At 46.2% G+C, this 27,723-nt stretch overlaps 2 protein-coding genes across 4 annotated transcripts in view; both read left to right on the forward strand.

The window, feature by feature from the left end:
- The window catches only part of LOC142578277 (fatty acyl-CoA reductase 1-like), a 55,028-nt gene extending 52,768 nt beyond the window's left edge, over positions 1-2,260 (forward strand). Inside the window, exon 8 of the mRNA XM_075687678.1 lies at positions 2,174-2,260. Coding sequence (XP_075543793.1) covers positions 2,174-2,260 — 87 coding nt within the window. The remainder of the gene's footprint in view (positions 1-2,173) is intronic.
- Positions 1,397-27,723, forward strand: part of LOC142579503 (fatty acyl-CoA reductase 1-like) — a 58,871-nt gene continuing 32,544 nt past the window's right edge. For 2 of the 3 annotated variants that reach the window (XM_075689774.1, XM_075689775.1), the window contains exon 1: positions 1,397-1,551. Coding sequence is in view for 1 of the 3 variants with exons in the window: in XM_075689771.1 (XP_075545886.1) it covers positions 9,701-9,716 (16 nt within the window). In the remaining 2 variants the exon portion in view is untranslated. Of the gene's footprint in view, positions 1,552-9,689; positions 9,717-27,723 lie in introns of all 3 variants that reach the window. The other variant, XM_075689771.1, reaches the window with a different exon arrangement.

The raw sequence follows: 27,723 nt of genomic DNA on the forward strand, positions 1-27,723 counted from the left end.
GCTGAGTGGTTAGCGCGCTCGACTCCCCAAATGCACCTTGCTTCACTTACATCGGCTCAAATGCCGGTTAGGAGGCTGTGGAGAAGTTTTTCTTTTTCTTCGAGCTGGGGCAATTGCGAAGCTGTGGATGACAAGGTGGCTCCACGATGACAAAAATAAAAAAAAGAAAGAAAGAAATGCTGTTGTGCGTCGCCGATGATGGCAACGATGTTCGTCGTCAGCATAACGGAATGGACGGACGGGCGGATAAGGTGAACCGAATTTCGAATGCTTAACTGCTGTCGCCGCAAAATACATTACCGCACACGTTTTCGTGCCACGCTGGCAGTGCTCGCAAAGGTGCCACGCATGAACGAACGATGTTTTAATCTGCTCCGATGCTTCTGCGAATGCACGCAGGCATTGCCTTCGAAATTTAAGCCATCGATTGGTATCGGGTGCGCTGCCGAAAGCAGCAGAGGTGGTCCTTCGTGAGAGCGACAACAAGAATGAAGAAACCTGAAGTCGACACACCAGCAGTCACTTCCTTGGTGCCAGCCTTAAATGCGCTGTTGCTATTCAGCCGCGGCATGATTGGGAGCCCTGCGATCGCGGCGCACAAGCGGGTAGTCACATGCTCGTTCTTTTTTTTTCACATTTCACGTGCTTTCCCTATGCAGAAAGAATAATAACTGCACATTTGGTAGTACTTTAAATACTGCTGAATCGGAAGTTTCCAAAACGGCCTGCACTTTCCCCAATGGAATCATCCCGTAGACTTAAGACTCGCACCGTTGACCGAATAAATAACATCCAGTGACTGAAATAAAAATAATACAAAAACTGTCTGACTGGATTCATATGGGGCCAACAATATACATTCAGTAGCTTGGCTCAAGATTGCTGAACAACCAGTATAAGGCGATTGACTCCGACCCTCACGTTCATTTATTTTATGATCATTGTTGGGATCAGAAATGGCAGGGCACCATCAGCAACAATTTCAGCCGCAAGGTTAACTGAACATTGAAACACTGCCCTACTTGGAAGGCTGTAAGCTTTGAAAACACCTGTACAGACGCAACCTTCATATACGTTGTGGGGCTAATAGATGGAGACGAGGTAGCTTGCCGCATGCTGAGAATTCATTTAATGAGGATAACGGGTGGACAGGATGTCATGGCGCGAGAATTCTATGATGCCCCGTGCTCCCAGATAACAGTTTGACAATACATATTCAGGGGCTTGTTGCACACTACTCAAACATTCCAGACTGCGGCATTCAGAAGAGTGACAGGTAGGGAATGTAAAGGCACCTCATATGACCATCGCTATCTCTCTGGTATGCAACCTGCATATAAGTGAAGTGAGAAGCCACGAACGATGTGTCAAAACGTCAAGAGGGAGTAAATACGGGTTTTGCGTATTGGACTAAGCAATGAGCTGCTGGTGTGAATTGTACTTATGCCACGTACGCGCCGCAGTCGTGTTTCGCCGCAACCTTTAATGTTTTATCTAGAACTTCTGACTGGAGTATGTGAGCACCGGTCGGGTCTAACGGTGAAAAACAAGGTACGTGAATCAAGCAGATTTGACAGTACGGCCGCTTTTGGCGCGAGCTATAGGCTTGACAATGAATGGAAATTAAGTGAAGCAGTGCCAAGTTACCCGTGAAGCTACGACTGATTACTTAACAATAGGGCGCACACACTTCTTTGAGCATGTGCCTACGAGTTGGAACTGTTCTTGTCTCATGCACTTGGGCCTCCTAACGAGACAACTTCTGTAGAGAAGCGATATATAAATGCAATGTCTGTCTTTCCCTTATTGAGGGAGAAAATAATTTACTCCACTACGAAGGTCTAAGAGCAGCTTTTTCTCAAACAATAAATAGGAACCGGGAGTTCCATGCATGTGTCGAAGTCAATTCTTTATCGTTCTTCTTCTTTTTCCATTAGCCGGCTGCTGTGCGGGGCTCTATTAGCGCTGGCACGCTAAAATGTTGCCCTCTTGGTCCAGCATGACTATATGCTCCATGTGCGGTACGTCTTGACCAATGCTATGCCGAAATTACATAGGGCCTACTTTTTTGTAGGTTTTCCTTATTACATCGTGCCCGCCCCGACTTTCCCAAGTGGGGCGAGCTTACGTATGATCCATTACATCCACACCCAACCTCTTTGTAATTGTCTAGACCGGTGGTCTCCAAACTACGGTCTGCGGAGGCCTCTCGACCGGCTCGCAGCCCGTGCTGATCCATCCAAGGACGGCCGGACCGTAGGCGGGCCGTTTTCACCGAAAAGCCTTCTCTACGCCTCCGCCTGCGAGCGGAGCTTCTTTTCAAAATCTTGAGCTACTGCACTTCTCCCTGTAGAGCAGCTTCTCTGCAGTTACACACGATAACGCCACCTAGTCTGAAGCAGCGCCCACGAATCAGAAGCCTCATGTGACGATCTACTGAGGAGTGCGTGACGGTCCCATTCGCTGGTCCGAGCCAACACCTCAGAAGACGCGCCGAAGCTTTCTCGCCTCTAGGTCCAGAGAGCTTTCGCCAGCTTCTCGCTCGCGAAACTAATCACGTGAGTTGCGGCATAACGTAGAAAGCTCCTTTCTTCAGTCGACAGCATGCAGCAAACTTCTGCCCTCACCATGCATGGTAAGACAACAGGGAAGGGAACCTTTCCATAATTAAAGACTGTGTGCGCATACAGCTTGAAGTGAAGCAAACTAATATCTCTTACAACTAATGTAGGATAAATTATATCCGGAGGTAAAAAGGGACTTGTAGGGGAAAAAATAAACGCTGCTGAAGTTGGCGGATTCTCAAAGATTTCACTATTTTTTGCAATGCATGATTCATGAGCAGGCCCCCACGGGGGTTATACCAGACCATGTGCCGAGACCTGAAACCTGTTGTTCCAGCTCATAATGCAATGAAATTGCGTGTGCTCAACCGCCTCCGGTTTCCTAAATTTCTAAAGGTGACGGAATCTGAGTACGTAGACACGCCTTATCGCACGTACGGCAGCTAGATAATTGAGCTGCAGAAAACTTTTGTCCCGTTTCTTATTTTTATTTATTTATCACATACCGCGGACTGAATACGGTCCAAGCAGGAGAGGCAGAAATACAAAAAGGACAAAAATATTCGATCTTGAAGGAAAGCATGCGTATTGAAAAAATACACCAATAATGGACAATGCTTACCAATAGAAAACTGAACGAGATATTGCACGCATAAAAAAGAGAAAAGAAAAGAAGCAACACGCAACGTTGACACCTTAGAACATCACAGGCATACCGTAAAAGACAACGCATCACAGATGTCAAGGACAACGCATTTTGCCGGTCCAAATCACTTATCAGGGGCAAGGAGGAGAGAATCATGCGGCAGTGCATTCTAATCTGTGATTGTATTATAGAAATATGAATACTTAGAAACATTCGTGCGAACAAAAATAGGTTGAGTAAGGTGTTGATGCCTATGACGGGATTTTTCGAATGATTGTTTAGTGACGCATTCTCGTGGATCAATGCCTAGTTTCGAAAAATACAAGTGGCTAAGAAGCCTAATTCTAGCAATCCTTCTGCGTTCTTTTATGCACTCCATCTTTGCTTTCTGCAACATAGCAGACGGAGAGTCCCGGCGTTTATAGCGATAATATATACAACGAACCACAAATCTCTGATTTTTTGTTCTATATCTACCGTTGTGTGAGGTTCCCACACAATATACTCACGTACTCAAGAGGTCTTATTATGGCTTTGTGCGCCTTGTTTCGTAGTTCATTTCTTAATTTGTGTTTTAGGAAGCCTAATTTTTTATGAGCTGAAGAGCATATGTTATCAATGTACGCGGTCCATTTAGGCCTGGATGTAATCGTAATCCCTAAATGCTTATAATCCTCTGCTTGTCTGATGATGTTATCGTTTATGTTATACGAAAACACCAGTTTGTTTCTTTTATTAGTAACATACATATGTACTGTTCTTTTTTTCAAAATAACAACCGTATCCCACTTAGCATAGCATTCTGCCGGTAATTTAGATTCACGTTCGACTCAAGTTGGTCAGAAACAGAATTTAAGGTTTTAAAAATGAGTCTTCGACAAACAGTTTAACTGAAACAGCTGATTTGACAGAGTCTGCTATATAATCGATATAGATGTTAAACAAGGCCGTTCCTCTTACAAATCCTTGGGGTACTTCGGAGTCATCATCATCATCACCAGCCTCTCCCATACTTCTCCAACTACCCCGGTCATGTACTAATTATGGCCATGTTGTCCCTGCAAACTTCTTAATGTCATCCGCCCACCTAACTTTCTGCCGCCCCTTGCTACGCTTCCCTTCCCTTGGAATCCAGTCCGTAACCCTTAATGACCATCGGTTATCTTCCCCCCTCATTACATGTCCTGCCCATGCCCATTTCTTTTTCTTGATTTCAACTAAGATGTCATTAACTCGCGTTTGTTCCCTCACCTAAGTAAACACCTAAATTTCCAGAGCACGATCCGTCTATATCTACATATTTTTTTATATTGTTCAAGTAAGATATAACCCAGTTGATTATTTCGGAACGTGTACTAATTGTTTCCCTCTTCAGAATTAGTTTATTATTAGATAACCTGTCAAAAGCTTTTGAAAAGTCCAAAAATATTAGGTCCGCGTGCCCATTCACATCTAGAACTTAAGCAAATCCACTGATGGTTGCCATGAACTGCGTGTTAGTACACAAGCCGCATCGGAAGCAATGCCGTGCATTCTGTATGATATTCTATTTGTCAAAAAAAAAGATATTTATATATTTCACCAGAATATGCTCTAACGCCTTGGAAGAAATACAAGCAAGGGAAATTAGTAGATAACTACTCATTTCTACCGGGCTACCCTTCTTAAAAACCGGAACAACCCGAGGAAGGATCCAATCTGTCGGTACTTTACCAGTTTTTAATAACTAACTAAATATTATGAGAAGTATCTATACCTATTACCATTATTAACTTAAGGGAAGAAATAAAGAGTTTTCTTTACCTTGCACAGAACTATCGCCCAGAGCCACTACTGTCCAGTTACCAGTGGCTTTGTAAAATGGCCTTTGGCCTCGACCTCAAGTACTGCATAAAAAATCTCAGTAAGAAGCTGCACAGAGAAGCACAACTCATGAATGACCTGTAAAAATATACATAAAAGGCTTCATGACAAAACTACCCTTTCTTTATAGGCAGGTGCAAAATCAAAGTTGGAGCATTTCCGCTGGTGTTGAAATAACGCAGACTAATGCAGAATTTCCTTCCCTATCTGCTACGACAATACCTGGCGACCTGCACGCACAATTTTGCGAGCAATTCTCTGGCCTTGATGCTAGGAAGAATTAACTACGAATGAGTTTTTTTTTTTCAAAGTGAGTCAAATGCGGAAACAAAACTAAGCCGAAATTGCCTGTATTCGAAACTACAGATTGATACACATCTCTCGAACACTCAGGTGTATCAAAATGAGCCAATTTAAACTTCAAGAACGTGTTACAAAAATGCGTTTGCCATAGACAAGTAGCGGCTTCAGTGTGTAATTTTCGCGTTTTTCTCGACTTCACTTTCGATAGATTTCATTCGCTTTGAAAAAAAAAACTTCTCATCATTGCGCACAGATTCATTTAGCTGCGATGATGATTCACTCCCAGGTTCTCTTCAATTAGAACGGCCGTCAAACGATAAATTGAAGTGCAACTACAAAGAAGAAAATCTATTTCATATTTGTAAATACGCCGCTCTAATTACGAGTTGCCATAATACAAGCTATTTTCCGCGGCTATTTTGGCACTACCTACGTTTCTAAGCAAATTTACTCCACAATCAACATGAGAAGCCGACGTATTGGGCTAATCTATCTGACGAACACCTCAGTTCAGTGCTTATTATTGGCTCATCCGCCTTGTTAACACAGCTCATCGAAATAAAAATAATTACGGCAGACCTTATCTCCCGATGACCTTCGATGGTAATGGGAATAGCAATCGAGCAATGCAAGGACAGATTATGTTTCTAAACTCATGTTTATTTACCACGTGTAGGAGCGATTACACGACTTTCGTTGCTTCGGCTATATGCAACATTGCTATGCCAAGGTTGCTCACGAGCATAGAGGCATGACGAAGGCTGTATGACGCCGACGCAGTGACGATACGAAGGAATGATATCGATCGAACGACAAAGGAGCATAACGACTACGACATAACGGCAATGAGGTGTCGTTGTTTAAACGATGACGATGGTATATCGACGACAACGTGACGAAGGCGACATGCGGACAACGAGATGACGACGACTGTATGAAGATGATGGTATGACAACGACGGTATGTCGACAACCGGATACAGCTGGAACGACGGCGGTGGCACGACCAAGACGGCATGACGAGGGTGGTATGAGAACAAAATGCATGATAGCTTCTGTTTGACGACGCAATGACCACGATGACATGACAATGGCGGCATGATCACGAATGAATGACGACAGCATGGTTACGATAAAATGACGAAGAAGGAATGACGAGGATGAATCGACGAAGGTGGTATCACCACGACGGCCTGACGACAATGGGATGACGATACTGAAGTGACGACCATAGTGAAACTACAACCGGACAACGATGGCGTGATGATAACGGTATAAAAAATGATGGGGTTTTACGTGCCGAAACCACGATTTTATTATGAGACACACCGCAGTGGAGGACTCCGGATTAAGTTTGACACTTTGGAGTTCTTTCTTGTGCACCTAAATCGAAGTACGCGGGTGTCCAAGTACTCGGCGTTCGCATTTCACCCCCATCTAAACGCGACCGCCGTGGCCGGTGTTTGATCCCGCGATCTCGTGCTTAGCAGCGCAAAACCAAAGCCACAAAGCAACCACGGCGCCTGACGATAACGGTATGACGACGACGGCATGATGAGAGCAGGATGACGAAGTTGGAATGATACCGAAGTTGGAATGGCACAAAACGGCTGAATTAGGCACAGAATGCTATTCGCATTAATAAAGTCAAAGCATCGGTTCCTCTACGCCCTTCTCCAGCGTCGTGGCAGTGTTATGCGATTCCCGTGCATTCAAATACGTAGATAGTGTGCAGTGTCTAGACCCCTGCGCGGCATTTTGCTTCCCCGTTGGTACATAAGTTGTTATTGCAAATATGTGATAACGTAAATACGTGACTATTTTTTTCCCGCGTGAATATTTCGGTGAGAATTCTGCTGCATATTTATTTACTGGCATGATAATCACCTTTGGTATTTTTCGCTAATCAGCTGCGTCTATTTTAATATATTGAAATCTGTATCCATTTGGATTGGGGCCACTTTGATAACACGGGGTCTTAAATATTGTATGCTACAGTCAGCGGTCACCTTCGTTCATAGTAAAAAAAATAATGCCTTAGTAATTATGTTAAATTTCCTTTCCAACCTCGTGCATATTGTGCTTCGTGCCTTCTATCAGGGCTGTCGCCCGTTGTCCTTGCCATATTTTACATTTCGAGTCATGTCCTGTTCTCAGTAAGTATTGTGAGGTTTTTACACGCTCTAGAAAGCCTTCATGTTCATTGTGTTCTGTATCACAACTATGACTTTATGTAAATAGGAAAGAGAAAGAGAGAAACACACTCTAGTAACAGGCTGGAGATGTTAGCCTGGCTGTTCGCCTGACATGCTACTCCAGATGCTGGATGACGATTATAATATGTACAGTGACAAACACATAACAACACACACACAAACACACACACTCACACACACACACACACACACACACACACACACACACACAAACACACACACACACACACACACACACACACAAACACACACACACGCACAAACACACACACACGCACACGCACGCACACGCACACGCACGCACACACACACACACACTCACACACACTCACACACACACTCACACACACACACACACACACACACACACACACACACACACACACACACACACACACACACACACACACACACACACACACACGTGCACTATATAGGGATATTTACAAAGTTTCGTTAAGGCTCGTGGCCCACAAGAACATCAGCAGCGATTATGTGGTGTGATCGCAATTTATCGCGTTCGCTAGAACTTGTCTCACCAACAACCTTACAGTGGAAACGCAAAGGTGCATTCATAAGACATCTCAGCGGGTTTCTTGACACCATCTAGACTCTCTGCCCGCAAACAAGCGGCATTCCTTATTCTTCCCAACGGCATCAGTTCAAAGTTGAGTCCTTGTTATATCACTGCAAGCTTACAGCCAGGTTTGCGATGTCCCATTAGTGCCTAATTCAACCACAAGTCTACCTGACTACACCTGGCGTCCTGAAAAAAAAAAAAGAAAAGGCAGAGTTGTCATCCGTGGCCCTCGATCAGCTTACCCTGATCCTTTTATATGAGCGGCATAGTGAGCACACGCATACACATCGAAAGCTCGGTCCTGCCGAACAATTCGACCGCAGCTGAAGAGTTCACTTTCAATAATTGAAGAACGGCGCTGCAGTGTTTACGGTCAGCCTTGCATACTAGTACGTATGAACAATCGATACTGGAAATTACAGACACTGCAATAATTGGCTCAAATATTGCACTACGCCATTGTAGTGGCACCGATTCATTGCTGCTGCATCGCCACTGAACGTGTGGTTGAGGCTGCTTGATTATCTCCACTACGAGAAATTCATTGTTTATCAACACCTTCTTCAAGGATGGACGCTGGAAGAAAACTTTGCGTATTTGCAGACCAGTACAGGTTATCTGATTGGAATGGGCCCATCCTGCGACATACCCGACTACATCCTCTTGATCCTACCTTAAGCCTTCCGTAATCATCAGGAGTGTTCCAAAGACTATGTTGGGGTGGTATAGCATTCACCAATACCCACACCCTTCCTATATACTGCATATATAAAAATCAAAGTCAAAGTCAAAGTTTAGTGGACAACACTGCCTGAATATACAGTTGTCAGGAGCATAAACAGAAAGCACAAAAGTATGCTTGACAAGTTCTGCACCCACTGAAAAAAAAAAAACATCCCATTGGCAACCTGAAAGACAGCAGCATTTACACAATGACTACCTAGTGCAAAGAAGGTACATGTTATAAGGAGCCCACAAAAAAAACACGCACACACAAGGCAACTACATCATGTCAAAATAAAAACAAAATGCAAGTTCATCGTATTAAAGAAATGAAACGTCTTGCTGTCTGTTTCGGAGAAATGGCAACCTGAAAGGCTTCATTTGGTCGCCGTATTGCGTTGGTGAGGCGGGAATGTGCCGGATTTCTTGGTTACATGCTTTGCATGTGATATGAACTTCCCTGAGACGAACTAAGCTCTCATGATAGCCATACTTTCCCTGTCGCACGCTCGGATCAGTGTGAGCGTCGAATATCGAATTAGTTAATAACGTAATGCTTTCTTCTGCAACAAAAAAAAAGTTTCATTGCATTGGTTTGAGTTGTTGGAGCCCACACCAGGTGAGAGTACGTGATATGCGAAAGAAAAAAGGCAGCTGTATATGAGCAATAAATATATTGAGAAATAAGAGAAAGGAGCGTAATCTGGTAAGAATGCCAGCAGCACGAGCAAGTTTAGTAGCGACACTGTGAATGTGAATATTTGATGTTAAATGTTGCTCAAATATAACTTCCAGCGCTTTGGCTGATGGAGAAACGTCAAGGTAAGCACTGTCAAATTTTAAAGCACTCTCGATGTTTACCTGACGATTTCTGGATTTAAAAACCAATGCTTTGGTTTCGGTAGTATTAATTAATAGACAGTTTGCTTTGATCCATGCATTTAATTTACTGAGCTTAGCGTTTGCTTTGTGCACTAAATCTTCTCCATCAGTCGACATGAAGAATAAGCTCTTGTTGTCCGCACACATTATAAACCGAATTGTTAGGTGAGTGTTTACCACGTCATTTATGAAAGGTTAAATAAACATTGCCCTAGAATACTTCCTTGGGGTACACCTGATGAGATTGCGAGATCGTCCAATGTTTCCTTATGTATAACAATAAATAATAAATCGTACATTGATGACTCACATCGCAGCCTGTGAGACCTGCGGCGACGAAGAAACTTTCGCAAAAAATTCGCAAAGACGCTTACTCATTATTGTGCTTTTTGTGATTCATTGGGCCATACTACTTTCCGTTTTTTTCTCTCTCTCTCTTTCCTCCACCGTTTCATCTAATTCCCTTTTTTCCCTTCCTCTTGCTCGGTAGAAAGCCGGAAATATGCATCTGGTAACCATCCTCCCCACTCTGCCTGTCCTCTCTACTGTGTGTGTGTGCGTGTGCGTTAGTGCGTGCGTTAGTGCATGTGTGTGCGTGTGTGCGTGCGTTCGTGCGTGTGTGTGTTGCAAAATTTATCCGAACGTGAAATACGAGCAAGAAAGAAGCGAAATTTCGTTGCAGCCAGTGCGTACGTCGTAGAAAAGTTCAGTGGGAATTTTTTTTTTAGGATCTGTACATTTCTAATCGACCCTGAGTGGTGGAGTTGCGAGTAATTTTAACTCGCTCCTTCCTATCGCACTGCCTAAACTTTTGCGGTCTGCTATGCATTCATATAGACTCGGCAAGGTTAGGTAGGACGTTTTAGGTTGTATCCCGTGACTATCACTTGCTTCTTCCTTCGGATTGGAAACAAGCGGAAGACAAATTTCATGCCGTAAACGGCACGATTACTAAGATTGCGTTTCTTACTGTCGTTAATTATGAATAGTTTGTCTGCTTAGGAGGTAATGTACGACTACGTAAGTAGGTATATTTGTTCTAACGAGTCCGGCACGGCGGTTTGCTGTTCTATGCTGTGATGCAGGAGGTGTGGTGTATTTCACATTGCAGGCTTATAAGCTTATAAGAGGAGTGGCAGTGATAAAATAACCTTGTGCTAATACTTGAGCAAATTCTTCCACGCACAATTTAAGGACAAAGGCGTCAGCGTGTTAGCCTTATGATGCATTACACAGCTAACGGAAGCTAACTTATGCAGAATTGTAAGGATTAACGAAAGCAGGTAAACACGTTTAGAATAGCTGTCAGTTCCATCGTGAACATGCGTACACACGCTTCTTTATTTGTGGTATTAGTATGAAAATCCTTCCAGCGCGGCCTGTACGTTCTCATGAGCTGATTACAAAATTACGGCTTGAAACGAATGCAAATCTGCAGAAATTATGAGAATTGTCTTGTAAAACGTAAGCATTGCTTGGCTCGGCTGTGACTTTGTTTTCGCTTAGTGTTGCATACTCGCCTTTCCTAGCTCATGCACGTCTACCCATGTATTTTCCGGTGGCAAAGCATGCTTAGGCTTTAGTAGACAACTGTTCGATTTTGTCGCCGCAGCCCTCCCCTTCAGTGCAATTGTATCAATTGAGCCGTAACACCGGGCACGAGTGCGCCTCGACGCAGCAGAGCGCTCGAAATCGAACACCAGCTGCCACAGTAGCGCGTGAGGCGTTGCGTGAGGAGAATGAGCATCGCCGCGATGCCATGTCACACTCGCTGTCGCTCTCGCAAGCCTATGTTATGCGCGATTTCCTTATCCACACAAGCTCTCGTCCGCAGCAGCGGTCTGTTATGTACACATTGGGCCACCCCAAAATCTTAAGTAGGCCCACACCCAAATTTCAAGCTGGTCCACCCCCAAATTTAGGTTGCCCCACCCACAGCTTTCAGCTTGGCACATACCCAAATTTAAGTTTACCCCCGCCCCTAAATTTCAAGTGGGTCCGTCTCCAAAGGTAAGTTAGCCCACGTTCAAATTTCACGTTGACCCAACCCCAAATTTAATTTGGCCACCCTCAAATTTCAAGTCGACCCACTCCCTAATTTAAGTTGGCCCACCCATAAATTTCAAATTTGCCCACTTGCAAATTTCAAGTTGATCCACCCGCAAATTTAAGTTGGCCCACATCCAAATTTCAGTTGGCCCACTTTGACATTTCAGTTGGCCCGCCTCTACTATAAGCTTGCCCATGCAATTTCTAAGGAGTCCTATGTCTCTAGGTTTATTCTCTTTTATTTCATGTTTTTGCTTTAAATTGTTCCTTATTGCTTAAAGAAAGCTACCAATCATCTATATTTACACTATCATAACGATTTAACTTCTTAACTTTGCAAATTACACATTTTTGTGCAATTACAAGGCACTACACGTTTCGCGTGACAGGGCTGGGGTGCTCACCAAAGAAAGCTTGCGCTTTAATAAATTATGCAGAAACCATCGACGATGATTGTCATTGTAAGTGAGTAGCCCAAACGAACGGATGACCGAGGGAGCGAGCGACCGTTCCCCCTTCCTTCCCACCCATCCCCCGCAACACCCGGAAACCCGCTCACTTTCCGTGGACGCTTTCCCTCAGCTCACCGCGACGAACGAGCCAGTGACAGCCTACTGTCCTTCTTCTTCCCACACCTACCCGCAACCCCGTTGCGCGAGAGCTTAAACTTCTTGGCTTGCGCAGAAAGCTAGCGCTATCTGTAAAGCTTGTAAAAGTGAACCTGCTCAAGCCCAGTATAGGAGTCATGCGCAGTGCACCTTTCCTGACAGCACCAGAAGAAAGGGGGTTAACCGAGGGGCCCGATATTTACTAATCTTATCATGAGAAGCCAACAAATAGAGACGCCAATGACTACATATGAGAAATTACTTGTACTTACTAATTGAAAGAAAGAAATGATAAATTAATGGCAATGAAAGTGGATGAAAAAACACCTTGCCTCAGGTGGGAAACGATGCCATGCCTTCGCATTACACGTGCGATGCTACGCACAGCCGTCACTCTTAGCGTTCCTCGTTGAAACCCCTCTTCGCGGTTGTCCAAGATAAGGACGGGGCAGATGTTTACTACTCTGGCCCGTATTCCCACTGGCGGATAGGCCAAAGATCTGGGGCGGCACGAAACGTAAAATATCTGTCAACGATGTTATATTTGTCGCCATGACGATGACGCAAGAAAAACAAATCCCCAGCTATTTCAGACGTTGTTAACAGGCCAAACAGCCTACTTCATTACTAGTGTTACTGGATGAAGATGTTGTGCATTCTTTGAAGGACGCCACTAAGAAGAATATTGTTAGAGTTGTAGGCAGACAGCTGTGAACACACGTTTGCATAAAGATGTCCGTGTTTGCACACAAGTAACTAACGCTGCATAAAGCTACGAACGAACAAAATTGCAAGCGGTTGCATGCAGTTGGGGGAGTTGCGAAGGAATGCATCGGGTTTGAACAAAGTTGGGATCGTTGCAGCGAAACGCGGGAGCACCTGCTGTCACTGTAAATGAATTTGGTGCAGGGGGAATCATTGAAGTCTCCTCTTCTTTTCATCTCTGCCCTCGAGTTCGGTGCCAACGTAAGAGATATAAATAACTAGAAAACTTGACAATGCTCTAAAGAAACATTCCAGAAGGATCTGAAGTGTCTAAACACATTGAACAGTGGAAACAGGCAGACATGAGAACAACATCTATTGTTAAATAGGCATACCACAAGTTCAATTTCCCTTCTGTATTTTTCTTCTTTTTTTTTCAACAGAGCTTCTAAAAGATTGCCTGTGACAGGCGGTGATGGTCCCCCTATAAGATGAACTTCTGAGAGGCGCAAGTTACCTGCGTTATGAATTTCAGTGCCCAGATAGCTAAATAAAAATAATTGTTCATTAATTTTCTTAATATCCACTTTGGAAAATGTGCTAACTTGCAAAATTGAAGTAAGACCGTCGTGAAGACAGGGGGATGTTTGTTTATCGAGGTGAAATGCTAAGATCAGCGCCGCCCTCGGGATAACTGTCTGCAATATATAAAGAAAAAGAAGCGTTCGCGTTGAGTTAATATCGAAGGAGGCTTTTACGATACTGTGCAAACTGGAACCCCTGTGTGTTTCATATCATTTCGTAAGGACTGATATATTTAAAACAGTGTTAGGATTTCTACTGAGCAGACAGCCTAAAAATTCTCGGTTTTAATATCGCAATCTCGACACTTGTCCTAAACTGAACTTAAAGAGTTAGCGAATATTTCGTCACAGCCTGCCACAAACTATGGCTCAGGCTATGTCTCATGCTATGTCTGGCGATGACTGAGTTTGAGTTTATTGCAAGTGACACGGGGGGGGGGGGGGGTTACATATGGAGAAAGGTATACAGAAAGAGGTCCCCTAGTGCGAACACTGCAATGCGACCTATTGTTAAAATATGCATAAAAGTAATAAAAATTAACAGAAACAATTCCAAAATTCAGGCATACAATACAAGCAAATAGAATCAGTTGCGAAATACAAGCAAAGAATACATACATATACAGAGAGTGGGCAAGTATAGGAAGTAACGAACAGAACAACTAATCAAAACTGAATAACATATGCAAAAAAGGGAGTAAATAAGCGAAGGCATAACGAAGTGTCCCAGATGCAATCAAATGGAAAGTGAACACTAATAAATCACACGACGTGAAGTAACTGTATGAACATAAGGATGCACGAAATGCATTGGAGAGGAGGAGCAAGTAACGGCAGCGAGCGTCATATAATTCAACTACTCATGAACAGGCGAATTGAACGTTTGAAAATAATTAATGAGCAGGAGGTTTCAGCCTCCAATTGTAGGCTATTCCATACTCTCATGGCAGCGAAGCTTACGGTATTTTGTCCGTAATTAGTGTGAGCCGTAGGTAGTAAAATAATATTACTGCGGTAAAACCGTGTATTATTAGAGTTCGTCGAAATTCATTTCCTATAATGTAAAGAAGACTTGGATTACGCACGATGCGGTAGGCCACAAAGGATAACTTAATGAAAATAATATTTGAAATAGGAAGGATATTTAACAAGGAATATAGTGGAGCCGCATGAGCGTGATATGTGCTGTTGGTTATAATAAGGAATGACTGTTCTTGGATATATTCTAGCGGGCATAAGTACGTCTTATGTGCAAGGCTCTGTGACTCGATACAATAGGTCAGATTACTACGAATGAACGCTAATTAGAAAGAAGTTAGAGTACGGAGCGCGAAATATTGACGAGCATTGAGAAGAACACGAATGCCGTAGGCGGTTTTCCTTCTTATTTGATTAATGTGTGCATTAAAGTTTAAAAAACAGTGAAGTTCGAGACCTAGAAATGCGCATTGATTATATAGGCATATTACGCAGTTATTTACATACATCGGGAGTAAGTTACACTGTATTTTAAACGTAGAACTGAAAATAACAAACTTTGTCTTAGATGGATTATTAACAAGCTTATTTTTATGGCACCAAATAGTAATGCTCTACAGATCACTATTCAGCTGGGAAGTTAAGGCTGGAATGAAGTCATATGAAGTGAAAATGCTGGTGTCATCAGCATAGAGTAAGGAACCGGTGTGTAGTGACAAACAATCTGATAGGTAGATGAAGAATAGAAGAGCGCCTAATATAGACGCTTGTTGGACCCCTATATTGATTGTTTTGGTGTCAGAAAGCACGTCTTAAATAGATAAAATCTGAGTACCATTAAGTAAGTAGTTAGAAATTAGTTCCCTTGACGGGCCAGTTATACTATAAGAAGCGAGTTTGTCCAAAAGAATAGAATTATTGATCGAGTCCAAAGCTTGACTGAAGTCAATGAAGACTGATCCAAGGAACTTACTGTCGTAAATTGTGTTTTGATGTTTTCAGTAAGTGCAGCCAACGTGAGATTAGTGGCGAGCCCCTGCCGTAATCCAAACTGATTGTGGCGATAGTAGCTTAAATTCGTTCAAGTAGTTTGTAACACATGTGGAAAATAACTTTTTAGCAACCTTATTAAAAGGGAATTATAGCGATGGGCCTATAATTATTGATTACTGCTTTATCGCCTTTCTTTTAAATAGGTATTATCTTGCTTGTATTTAGTTCAGAAGGAAAAATGGATTGCTTAAATATTAAATTGACAATATGAGCGAAGATATGAGCGATCACATCAATAATGTCCCTTATTTGCCTAGCGGGTATGTTGTCAAGTCCAGCGCGAGTCGTTTTAAGGTTCAAGATTGTGTTGCGAACCTGAGTGGGAGTGGTTGGGAAAAGATAAAAAGATCGCAAAGAATGATGACTGTCACTAGAGTAAAGCACCTAGTGGTACGGGCTGGAGCACCTTTCTTTTATTATATATTATTTTAGCTCCTAAATATTTTTTTCACTAAAATAAGAGTGCCCCTATTGTGTTGTAAGACTAGGAAAATATTGGCTGAAGGCATTTGCAACGGTATCAGAAGCGCGAAAGGGGTTTCCATCATGATAGATTTCGGTAATACCAGTTGCAGAGCTAGTTTTATTTAAAGATGAATTAAATATATGCCACTGCATTCCTGTATTCTTAGCAGCTTGAATTATTACTTGTTCATCGTAATCCCATTTCGCTTTTCTTAATAGTGGGGTTAGCGTATTGTTATATTTTTGCATCACTCTTTTAAAGGCAGAGTAAAAGTTTTTTCTGCGATTTTCTGTATAGGTTGTCTGTTTTGCCTGAACCAGTAAGAAGACTGGGAGTTATTCATGGGCCGAAAAATTTACAGCATCAGATATGAGCGAAGAAAATCTACTGTAGGCAGCCTCAGAGTCTCTGCAGGTAATGACGTGAGACTAGTCTATTGTACGAGGTCTGTTAGAAAAGTATCCGACCTTATTTTTTTTGCGAACACCTGATGGATATGAAACAAGCGTGCTTGCATCAGCCCACCTTTCACCTTCGTGCGCATGCGCGAATTTTTTCCCACCTGCCGATAGCGTCAGTAGCTGGGACGCAGCGTTTGAGTGAGGTAGTGCGCAGTGCTCTCGTCGGTTTTTTATCGCAAGGAAAATGGCGGAGCGACTGGAGCAGCGCTACTGCATCAAATTTTGCCAGAAACTGGGCGACAGCAAAGTGGAAACCATTCGAAAGATTCAGATGGCCTTCGCGGTGACGAAGCTATGAGCAGCGCACAGATTAAGAAGTGGTCGTACAAACGGTTTAAAGACGGCCGCACATCGGTGGAGGCGAGCCACACTCCGGTCGGCCATCAACATGCCGAAATGGCCAGGTCATTGCCGAAGTGAACGCTGTGGTGATGCGGGACCGTCGTGTGACTATCCGAGAAAGTTCGGAAGAGGTGGCCATCAGCACTTTTTCTGCACATTCCATTACGACCAAGGATTTGGCCATGAAGAGAGTTGCGGTGAAATTCGTGCCGAAGCTGCTCGCGGTGGAGCAAAAGCAACTTCATGTGGAAGTCTCACAGGACATGCTGGATTCCACAAACACTGACCCCGACTTCACGAACACCATAATTACTGGTGACGAGTCTTGGGTGTACGGGTACAATCCGGAAACCAAATCCCAGTCGTCACAGTGGAATCATTCTACGTCACCAAGACCAAAGAAGGCCCGCCAAGTGTGCAGCAACGTCAAAGTGATGCTGACTGCTTTCTTTGACATCCTTGGTGTGGTACACCACGAGTACGCACCACCGGGTCAAACAATCACCAAAAAGTACTGCAGGGATGTCCTCCATCACCTACGTGATGCTCTGCGGCGCAGGAGACCGGAGTTGTGGTCAACAGGAATTCCATCATGGCAATGCTCCTGCACATTCCTCGCACTGGATTCAGACTTTTTTTGTCAAAAAAACCAGTCTCCTGTAGTTCAATAGGCTTTTTACTCTCCTGATATAGCCCTCTGCGACTTCTGGCTGTTTCCCAAAATCAAGAGGTCATTGAAAGGAGCGCTATTTCAGACAAGAGAGGACATTATGGCTGCAACGACAGCTGAGCTAAACTCGTTTCCGAAAAAAGGCCTTCTCGGAGTGCTTCCAACAATGGCAGCACCTCTTGGGAAGTGTGTCGAGTCCCAAGGAGACTACCTTGAAGGCGATTAGGTTTCCAACACTCCAGTTATGCCAGTTTCTTTTTTTTCTTCGGCCAAAGGTCGGATACTTTTCTAACAGACCTCGTAGCTATTCAATCGGTGAACTTTTTTGTCAAATGACCATTTGGAAAAGGAAATATTCGAAGGAATGGCTACGCGTCGAAAACGAAGCGCGAAGGGGAAGTGGCCAGTTAAATGTATACGGATGATAAAAGCTTCGGGAGGAGTAAGTAAATTTGTTCAAGCACGATCAATTAAACTACCAGAAATGTTGCCAATACAGCGATTCGTATTGCTCAGGAGCGAATCAAGACCATATCCAAGAAAAATACTTTTATCAGTATTGAAACCCGAGCATGGGTCATCCAATAAGTGATATTGATGTCACCCATGATAACTACGTTTTTTATTTTTTTAGGCTAATGTGTGAAGCAACGCAACGAGTGTGGAGCAAAAGTAGTTCACGGAAGAGCCAGTTGAATGGTATATACAGCCGAACACGGTATTACGTGTGTTACAATTGAAGTCCAGAACTATCAATTTCAATCCAAACTGCCTCGCAATCGGGCACATCAAGAACCAGATAAATTCTACGTTTGTAGATTGTACTGTTCCATATAACCATGACAAGAGTACACACGATGGTGATATTCTGCATTGTAATTTGGAAACAAAACAAGGCCAAGAAATCATCAAAATGGTTGCTGAGACTGCGCGCATTGAAGTGGATGAGAGAATTATAGGTCTGAGATGATATAGACTGAAGATTATTAGAATTTATGTAAGGCATTGTGATGGAAGGATCTCAGAGGAGATTAGCTTGGGAAGAAGCTAAGGTCCGGAAGATGCAGTCGTCACATGTTTTACAGGCCTTGATCAAACAGTCATCGGTCCCCCAAAATTGCAATTTTCAATCTTTTTTTCCGTTTTAGGGCTATTGCGAAAACCGTTTTATTCTGCTAGGTCAAGTGATAGTTTTCATACACGGGCCGAACATCATTTCCTCAAAAACCAAGGTCGTTAGTCTGCAGCCGTGTCCTTCGTGCCCTGCCCATGAACTGAGCCTTCTTTGTTCGAGAATGGAAACATGCAGTCAAGTTTTTCGAATTTGAGCTCGAGGGAGCACGATAAACTATGTCTACGTCAGCGTGAGAAATGGGGTACTGAATTTTGTCACCAATGCTCTGAAGAATTGCCAGGCAACTTTCACCCTGTGTGCCTGGAACACGCTTGATTTCTAAATTATTTTTACGAGAATATTGTTCCATCTCAGCAACTCATTTTTCGAGTTCAGGGCTCACGGTACTCAAATTATTCTTTTCAGCTAACAAATGTTCGTGTTTAGAGTTCAGATTCTACACTGTTTCTTTAGGGAAATTCACACTAATTTGGAGTTAGTCAATTTCTCTTCTCATCTTATCATGCAATGGGTTTGGGTGAGGAACCATCCTCGTGTCAGCACGGGAAACAACTTCAGTCAACAACTTCTGCAATTTTGTTCTGGATAATTTTTTCTGAGACTTCTATGCATTTTGAAAGTTCAACACAGGTAGGCATCGCTAAGTTTGTACAAATCCCAGAAGCAGCAGCAGAAGCGGCGTAAAACGAGGGAATGACGAAGGAAAGTGTGATTCGCACCTGTAGGCAAAATACGATTCACTATGCCAATTCGTAGCCTCAACCGCTGCTGCTAAACTGACTGGCTGAAGTAATCAGCCATGCCTTTTAACCAGGAGCCAAACATGTTGAGTCGATGATCTGCGCAGGCCATAAAGATCTGCTGAGGAAGCGTCGCCGACAACCCACGCAGGCGGAGGCTTTGTAGACCCGAGATCAGGAGCGCGGGAACTGAGGCCGAGCAGTTGTTACAAATGGTTAGCAGAAAACACCTGTAGGCAAAATACGATTCAGCATGCCAATTCGTAGCCGCAACGAATTAACGCTTTGAGCTGCTGAAAGCTGTAAAGCGTTACGCGTTACGGCACTATTTGTCCTTGGTGTGGTCTTGGCATCGATAAGAGTGGAGAGAGAGAGAGAGAGAGGAAAGGGGAAAGGCAGGGAGGTGATGGCGCATTAGATAATGTAGTCGATGAGGTTTGGCATGCCGTGTCTACGACTACCTCAGCCTCGTCATTATGCAGCGGCATGGACCACTAATCGCCGCTCGCTAATCACCCATCACTCTTATGGCAGCTCGTAATACATGAAAGGAAAGCTCAGCACAGTTTAACTTTTCCTCCGTTAAAGGATGTGGCGTCACTATTGACGCTGTCTCCCCGGTGCAAGTTTGCAGCGCCGCCAATCATATGTGATTATCAGAGGCATGCGAGCGCCAGAGAATCCGGATACTCTGACTGAGCAAACCACCTGACGGAAGCGCGGAGAACAGACGGCGGATCCTCAACCACGCATCATCCTCTTCGCGGCAGGTTGGAGCATTTTACAATTTTACAAATTAGCTCAGCGGATATCCGCAACAAAGATGAGTCGTCAAAAAGAATGTTTTCATAAGATATAACTCAAATATCTCCTTCATTTGCGCGACTTGAACTTGTCTGGTCCTTTTGCTGTTTTGCGGCCGTCATTAGTGCATCTCCGGAGCACGTGTTGTGTTTTCTTTCTTGGGTCGTTAATATCCCTTCAATATCATTGCGACAAAACTTTGTTTCACTTTTGACGCCTTCTGCCCAGCCATGCATATCACTTGGTACTAACAAACCAACCTTAACCCGTAGAACGGGAGCTCGTTTCAAGGATCTGATAGAAGGATTTCAAGGTGCACGTAATCTTGAAGAAACTCGAGTGACTTGGTAAAATTGTGGTAGGAGATGATGGTCTCAATTTTAACGACAGTGAAAGACACACGAGAGAAAGCCTGGATTACTTCAAAAAGAAAGGAGAAAGTAAAGAAAGGTGACAAGAACACCGATATCGAACGCCTAACAACTAGCTAAAGGTTGTGAGGAAGACCCTTGGGTACCAGCAATTTATAATAACTTATAATGAGCAATCTTTAACAAACTCTAACATTGAAATGAAAAGCTTGAAAAAGAAGGAAAACCAGAATATTAAGGTGGCGTATATGTATGTTCTGGTTTGAAGAAACCAATAGAATGATACAACTAGTCGGCCATATATGCGGTCAGGAAAAGGAATAAATTGTGTGCAAAGGTGCACACAGTTGAAGTAATGTTGCAGACGCTACGTACAACTTTTTCGAGCAAACGAAGCTCGTCTTATAATGATGGATGAAAGACCTATGAACTGAAGTTCACGTCAAGGTACAGAAGAATGCATCTCCGTTCATCTGCATCTCATTCATGCATCTGATTCAAAAGATGTAGGAAAACATCCGCCGTCCATCAAACACACCCCGCCTTCTATTTCAAAGGGCTGCGCAATGTTTTCGTAGGCCTGACAAAACACTAATAAACGCATATAAGCACTGCTGCGCCTCATGTCATCTCTCCACTGAAGGAGGAGCCAGTCGGGTGCCGAAACCACCTGGTTCTTAAAGTGGACGAATGAATAAAACCATTATTCTAAGGAAGGGGATGACTCTCGATCGCTCTTGGATATTAAGGGGAAAAGGCATCTAATCAAATTGTTGGCTGAGCCACACCTTCACTTCAGTCTTTGGTATCCCGGTTTATGTACACTCTGGTACTTCTAGGTCCATGTTCAGTTCCGTGGCTCTCGCATGGGCTGGGGACCCTTCCTACACCACTCGAAACAAGCCACTTTGTCTGCCGTATTTTACGATAGTTTTCTATGTTTACGAGTTAATATGTATTCGGTTTCATGTGGTTCTAATGTCTCCGCGCAGCATGTCTTGGATGCCGCATCTTCCTTGTGAAAAGAGGTGACGAAGAAGCGCTCGTCCCCAGTCACACATCGGCTCCGTGATTGCTAGCCAATTACGCAGTGCTAATTACGTCGAACCAAAGCTATCCCTGCACCAATCTGTGCGTGAATGCGAGCGGCATCGACCGATACCAGCTGACCCCGGAGGTGCGTTTTTCTTTGCCAAATTTCGTGACTACTACTACTTGGCGCCGTGCCAAGGATTGCTAGGCCTAGGCGTGTTCCGTGGACGCTAGGCCCAACACCATCGCGCCGACAGCCGCTTGCCGTACTCCTCGGCGGCGGCCGCTCGTCGGCTCAGAGATGGAGGCGCCCGCTCAAACAACAATGATCGTGGACAATCCCATGTGCGTTCAAGTTCAAGGAAAAGAGATATCACCCGAGGAATAGCACAACGATGCCGGACGGACGCTCGCGGGGGAACGCATGTCGAGGCTGCGCCAGCGGACCCCCACCAGCGGCAAGCCCGACGGACCCGGCGGGAGTCAAACAAGCACGAAGTCGGAGTTCAACAAGAACGTCAGTGCCTCGGTTACCAAGACAACATGCATTCCAGCCATGAAACTGGAAGAAAGCAAGATAGCCGTCAGACCCAGAGGGTTACTGGACATCGTCAAGACCGGCACCACCACCATCGCTGCGGCGATACTCGCAGCGGCTAAGATCCCGAGCGATGAAAGAGCCGCGGACACCATCTGCCCCAACACGCAACAAAACATCATGGTCGTCAGCACACCGAACGAAGACAACGCGGCAAGGTACGCCAAAATCCAGGAAATCTCTATTCAAGGCAAACCCTACGAGGTCAGCGCATATTGCATGGCACCTCACGACACCGTAAAGGGCGTCATCAGAGGCAACCCCATCGACGCGAGCGCCGACGAGCTAGATAGGAACATCGTCAACGAGAGGAATCCGCTAGCAGTGGGCACAAAGAGGATTGGCAGCACGACCACTACGATCGTGGTGTTCCAGAGACCCAAGGTACTGAACTTCGTCCGATACGGAGTCACTCTGATACCGTGCCGCCTCTACAGGAAACAGATCGATGTTTTCCAGTAGTGCGGCCGAGTAAGACACCGCAAGGACGTGTGCCCGACCCCCCCAATCAAGGTTATACTAGGAGAATGCCAGCAAACTTGAGAGTAGAAAAAAATCGAGAGGCAGACATAGACAAGGATACAGGAAGGGGGCTGGTAAGCCGCCTTCCTGTCTATTTGTCTATGCCTACCTCTCGATTTTTTTTGCTCTCAAGTTTGCTGGCATTCTCCTAGTATAACCATGTACCAACAAGCTCAACAAGCCGCTCTCATGAACCCACAATCAAGACTTGCCTAGCCTGCGGACTCACGAACCCTACAGAAGACCATCGCTGCACCTCAAAATGTAAGTTGTGCGGGGACGAACACTCGACCGGAGACCGAACGTGCAAGGTGAAATACAAGTTCCCTTACATAGTGCGCAGGCGACAATGGGAGCGCCAACAGGCCGAACGCCAGCTGCTGTCGGAGAGCGATTTCCCGCCACTCGACAAGCCGCCAGCTGCGCGAAAGTCAAGGACCCCATCGGAGAACCGCGCGTCTAAATCCAGAGACAGCAGCTGCTGCAAGAGAAGCCTCAGTAGGAAAAGGTCACTATCACGTGAACGAGTGAGCTGGGTCGACGCAGCGAAAGGGAACAATATAAGGAACGCGCAGAAAATCACCGAAGCCACGAAGAAAAGAGATATGAACAAGATACGAGAAGCAAATGAGACCCTAAGACAAGAAAACGCGGCGTTGCGAACGACCATCAACAACCTCATGAGAGAGATCACCGAGATCTGTCAATTGCTGGTATGCAAGAACGAGCCTCTACAGAGACCCACGCCAAGCACAAGCAAGACCAAGGAAACAACTACGAACGCCCAGGAGACAGCCGTAGAATAGCCGGTGCCGAAGAAGCGAGCCGTCGAGGCCACGCGCAAGCAAACAGAAAACGATCGCATCGACAACTTCGAAGCGAAATTCGAAGCGACATTCACCAAACTCGAACAGCTAATCATCGTGAACATCGCAGCAGTGACAGCATTGGAACAAACAATGGAGACTTACCAGGCCGAGAACGTGAACAGATTCGCCTGCATCGAACGGACCCTACAGCCGATGGTAAGCTACCCGACGTTTGCGCCCCTCTTGGCGCAACATCCGCCCAACCAGGGAGCCCCGTACACGCCAATGCAATCATGGCCGCCAACGCAACACCAGCAGCAGCAGGTGTAACAGCATGGCAGTGGAACTGTCGCCGCCTTGGAAGGAAGAAGGCAGTCATCCAACAGCACAACGCACATGCCGCGCGCAAGCCGAACGTTACACTATTACAAGAAACGCTAACCGACGCACCATCCCTCCCCGGCTACAGAGTGCACAAGGGACCACCCGACGGGAAAGGCCTGTGCACCTTGGTCAGGAAGGGACTCACGTTCTTCGAACACAAGCTGTAAAGCAATATCAAGATCGAGCACACATTCACCGAAATCATCCCGGACAAGAAGATAAAAGGAGGTATATTTCTGCTCAACGTTTACAGCAAGCCATCGCAGAGAAAACAGATTCAAGACATTACTGCACAGAGTCAGCACCGCAGCGAGGCGCAACACGCTGATCACGTGCGGAGACTTCAACGCGATGAACTCTGCCTGGGGCTACATCAAGTACACAGCAAAGGGCCGCTACCTGTACCAAAACACCACGTAACTCGACTTCACCTTCATCACGGAGCCGACGCATCCGACGAGAATCGGCAACTCAGTGTCCCGGGACGCCACTCCGGACCTCACGTTCATAAAGAACGACATCCGGGGCGCGATCACCTGGAGAAACACGGGGACCAACCTCGGCTGCGACCACACCATCGTGGAAATCGGCATACCGGAACACAAGGACACCAGCATCAAAACACACAGATGGATATATTGGGATGCCTTCCGACAAGTCAGAAGTCAGGAGAGAGACGGTGACGACGAGATCGAAGACATAGACTCGTAGACGGCCGAAATCACAAAGAGCGTAGCCGACGCGACCAAATAAATTGAAAAGGGCGCGGAGATCGACAAAGTAGAGAGCCGGCTTGCGCATTTCATCGAAGCCAAACAGTCGATACTCAATCGCTGTAAGAAACAACGGCTTAACCGCAGACTCAGAAAGAAGGTGGCGGAGCTCAACCGAGCGATCGAGGAGCACAGCAGCTCGCTCTGCACGCAACAGTGGAACGCGATCTGCAGCGCGGCAGACGGGCAGATGCGCAGTGGGAAGACGTGGAATCTGCTGCGGCACCTGCTCGACGAAATCAAGACCAAGTCGCACCAAAGGGACAGACTCGCCAGGCTCATACGTCTGGCGGTCGGTACACGGCACCGACGAAGTCACCAGGCGCATTAACGACAAATACCTGCCGACTACACCCACCGAACAACATGCGCCATACGGCTGCCTGCCTAACGCGAAGCTCGATCGTGACATCGACGTCGAGGAGCCACGCGCGGCCCTGCACGACCTCCACAGCCGGTCGGCAGCCGGTCCGGACCTCGTCACGAACAAGGCGCTCAAGAACCTCGACGACGGCTCGATTCAGAACCTCGCAAAATACTTCAAGAAGAGCTGGAGAGCGGGCGATCTGTCAAAGCTGTGGAAGACAGCCAAGACCATCCTGATCCCCAAGCCGGGGAAGTAGCCGGACACGGACAACCTCCGGCATATATCGCTCACGTCTTGCATGAGCGAGATATGCCGCCATAGCTTGCCATCCTGTTCAACAGGTGGCAAGACTGCCTGGAACGACGAGGGCTGTACCCGGCCACGGTGATCGGCTTCAGACAGCACCTAAGCACGCAGGACGCGATGCTGCTGCTCAGATACCAAATCATGGACGATGGCGGCAGCGCCCGCGACAACAAGGTAATCCTAGGGCTCGACCTGCAGAGCGCCTTCGATAAGGTGAAACACTCGGAGATTCTGTCCCAAGTCTCCAAGCCCAACATGGGCGAAAGATCCTACAACTACATAAAGGGCTTCCTCACGGACAGGACCACCGAGCTAAGAGCAGACGGCCTACAGACGCAAGAAAAGAAGCTCCGGAGCACCGGCACACCGCAGGGATTGGTCATTTCGCCAATGCTGTTCAACCTGGTAATGATCGGAGTGGCCGAGAAGCTCGCGGACATCGAAGACGCCAGGCACACCATTCACGCGGACGATATCACGCTGCGGATGACCGGTGGCAGTGGCGCCCACATCGAGGGCACGCTGCAAGCCGCCGTCGACGCAATAGAAGACCAGCTAGAAGGCACCGGACTCAGATGTCCGCAGAGCATATCGGAGCTTCTCATACTCCCACCTACCAACAACGGCAGAGGCAAGACTATAGATAACGCGAACACGAAAAAATCAGGATCGTAACCAATTCCGGCGATCCCCGAGGTCGGTAAAATTAGGATTCTAAGCATGGTCATCAACAAACACAGAAAAAACGCGAAACAATCATCAGTCTCACGGCAAAATGGGTCAACGCGATTCTACTCCTCAAACTAGTCACTTCCCGGAAGGCTGGCATGAATGCGGAGAGGCTAATTAGGCTCGTCAAATCCTTCATCATGAGCCACGTCACGTGCGTTGCAGCCTACCACAGATGGCTGCAACATGAGAGTAACAAAATCAACGTGATCTTCAGAAGGGCGTACAAGACGGCGCTGGGCCTGTTAGAGTCCACGAGCACGACCCGCTTTCTACAACTCGGGATACAACGCTCGAAGAAATAGCCAAAGCGTAACGGACCTCTCAACTGCAGCGGCTGTCCACGACCAAAGCCGGGAAGAAGACACTGGACGACCTGGGAATAGGACGCTCGAACGAGGCAGAGATGAAACTCCCCGTTCCCGAAGAGGTCCGACGCCAGACCAGAATCTACCCCATACCCAAGAATATGAATCCCGAGTTCAACAAGGGAAGAAGAGCGGCGAGGGCCAAGGCTCTCATCGACCAGCACGCCAACGACGAGCACGCGCGGTACGTGGACCCGGCCAAATACTAACGGAAGGTTTTCGCAGCGGTCGTCATAGAGGCTTCAACCGGCGCCACGAGGACGGCAGCGAACGTGGAAAGCGCCGGAGCGGAACAAGCGGAGGAGGTAGCCATCGACTTGGCCATCGCCGACGCAGACTGCCACACGGTGCTGAGTGACTCGGAGCACGCGGTGTGAAACTTCGCCAAAGGCCAAATCTGCAGGGAGGCCGAACGCGTACTGCGAGCGGCCCAACTGCAAGACAGAAAAGTAAGACTCAAGTGGTTCCCGGCGCACGCGGGCGACGCGTCGGGACGCAATGAGAACCACAATGAGACCGCACACGCAGCGGCGTAACTGCTAACCAACATTGCTACGGCGACAGACCATCCGACGTGGTTCGGAACCAAGGACCGCATGATGGACTACAACTACATCACGAAGGCCTACCGCTTGGCTCGCAGGACACTCCCACCCCCGCACCCCAGGCTGAGTCGAGCAGAGGCGGTACTACTGAGACAGCTTCAGACAGGATCGCTACGGAGCCCGGGACTGATGCATCGCATATACCCAGATACATACCCGACCGATAAGTGCTGAGTATGCCGGAAGGAGACGACAGATTACACGCACATCTTGTGGGACTGGAGTAAACATCCAAAAGAAGCAAGGTCAAGAACGATCCCACCACAGCTCGAGGCAGCCGCGAAGAGCTACGACAAAGACGAACAGCTCTGGGCCGTCCAGCAGGTCCTCGGGGCGCTCGAAAGGCAGGGACCCAGCGAGCCGGCAACGGCGAGCGGGTACCCGCGCCGAGTAACGGCGGCTTCGTAGATGACGTAGACCCTCGTCGGGGCGCGCGAGCGCCCAACTGCAGGCAACGTATGTAATAAAGTTTGCTCCAATCCAATCCA

Source organism: Dermacentor variabilis, chromosome 4 (genome assembly GCF_050947875.1).
Source record: "Dermacentor variabilis isolate Ectoservices chromosome 4, ASM5094787v1, whole genome shotgun sequence".
In the NCBI taxonomy this organism is placed as follows: domain Eukaryota; kingdom Metazoa; phylum Arthropoda; class Arachnida; order Ixodida; family Ixodidae; genus Dermacentor; species Dermacentor variabilis.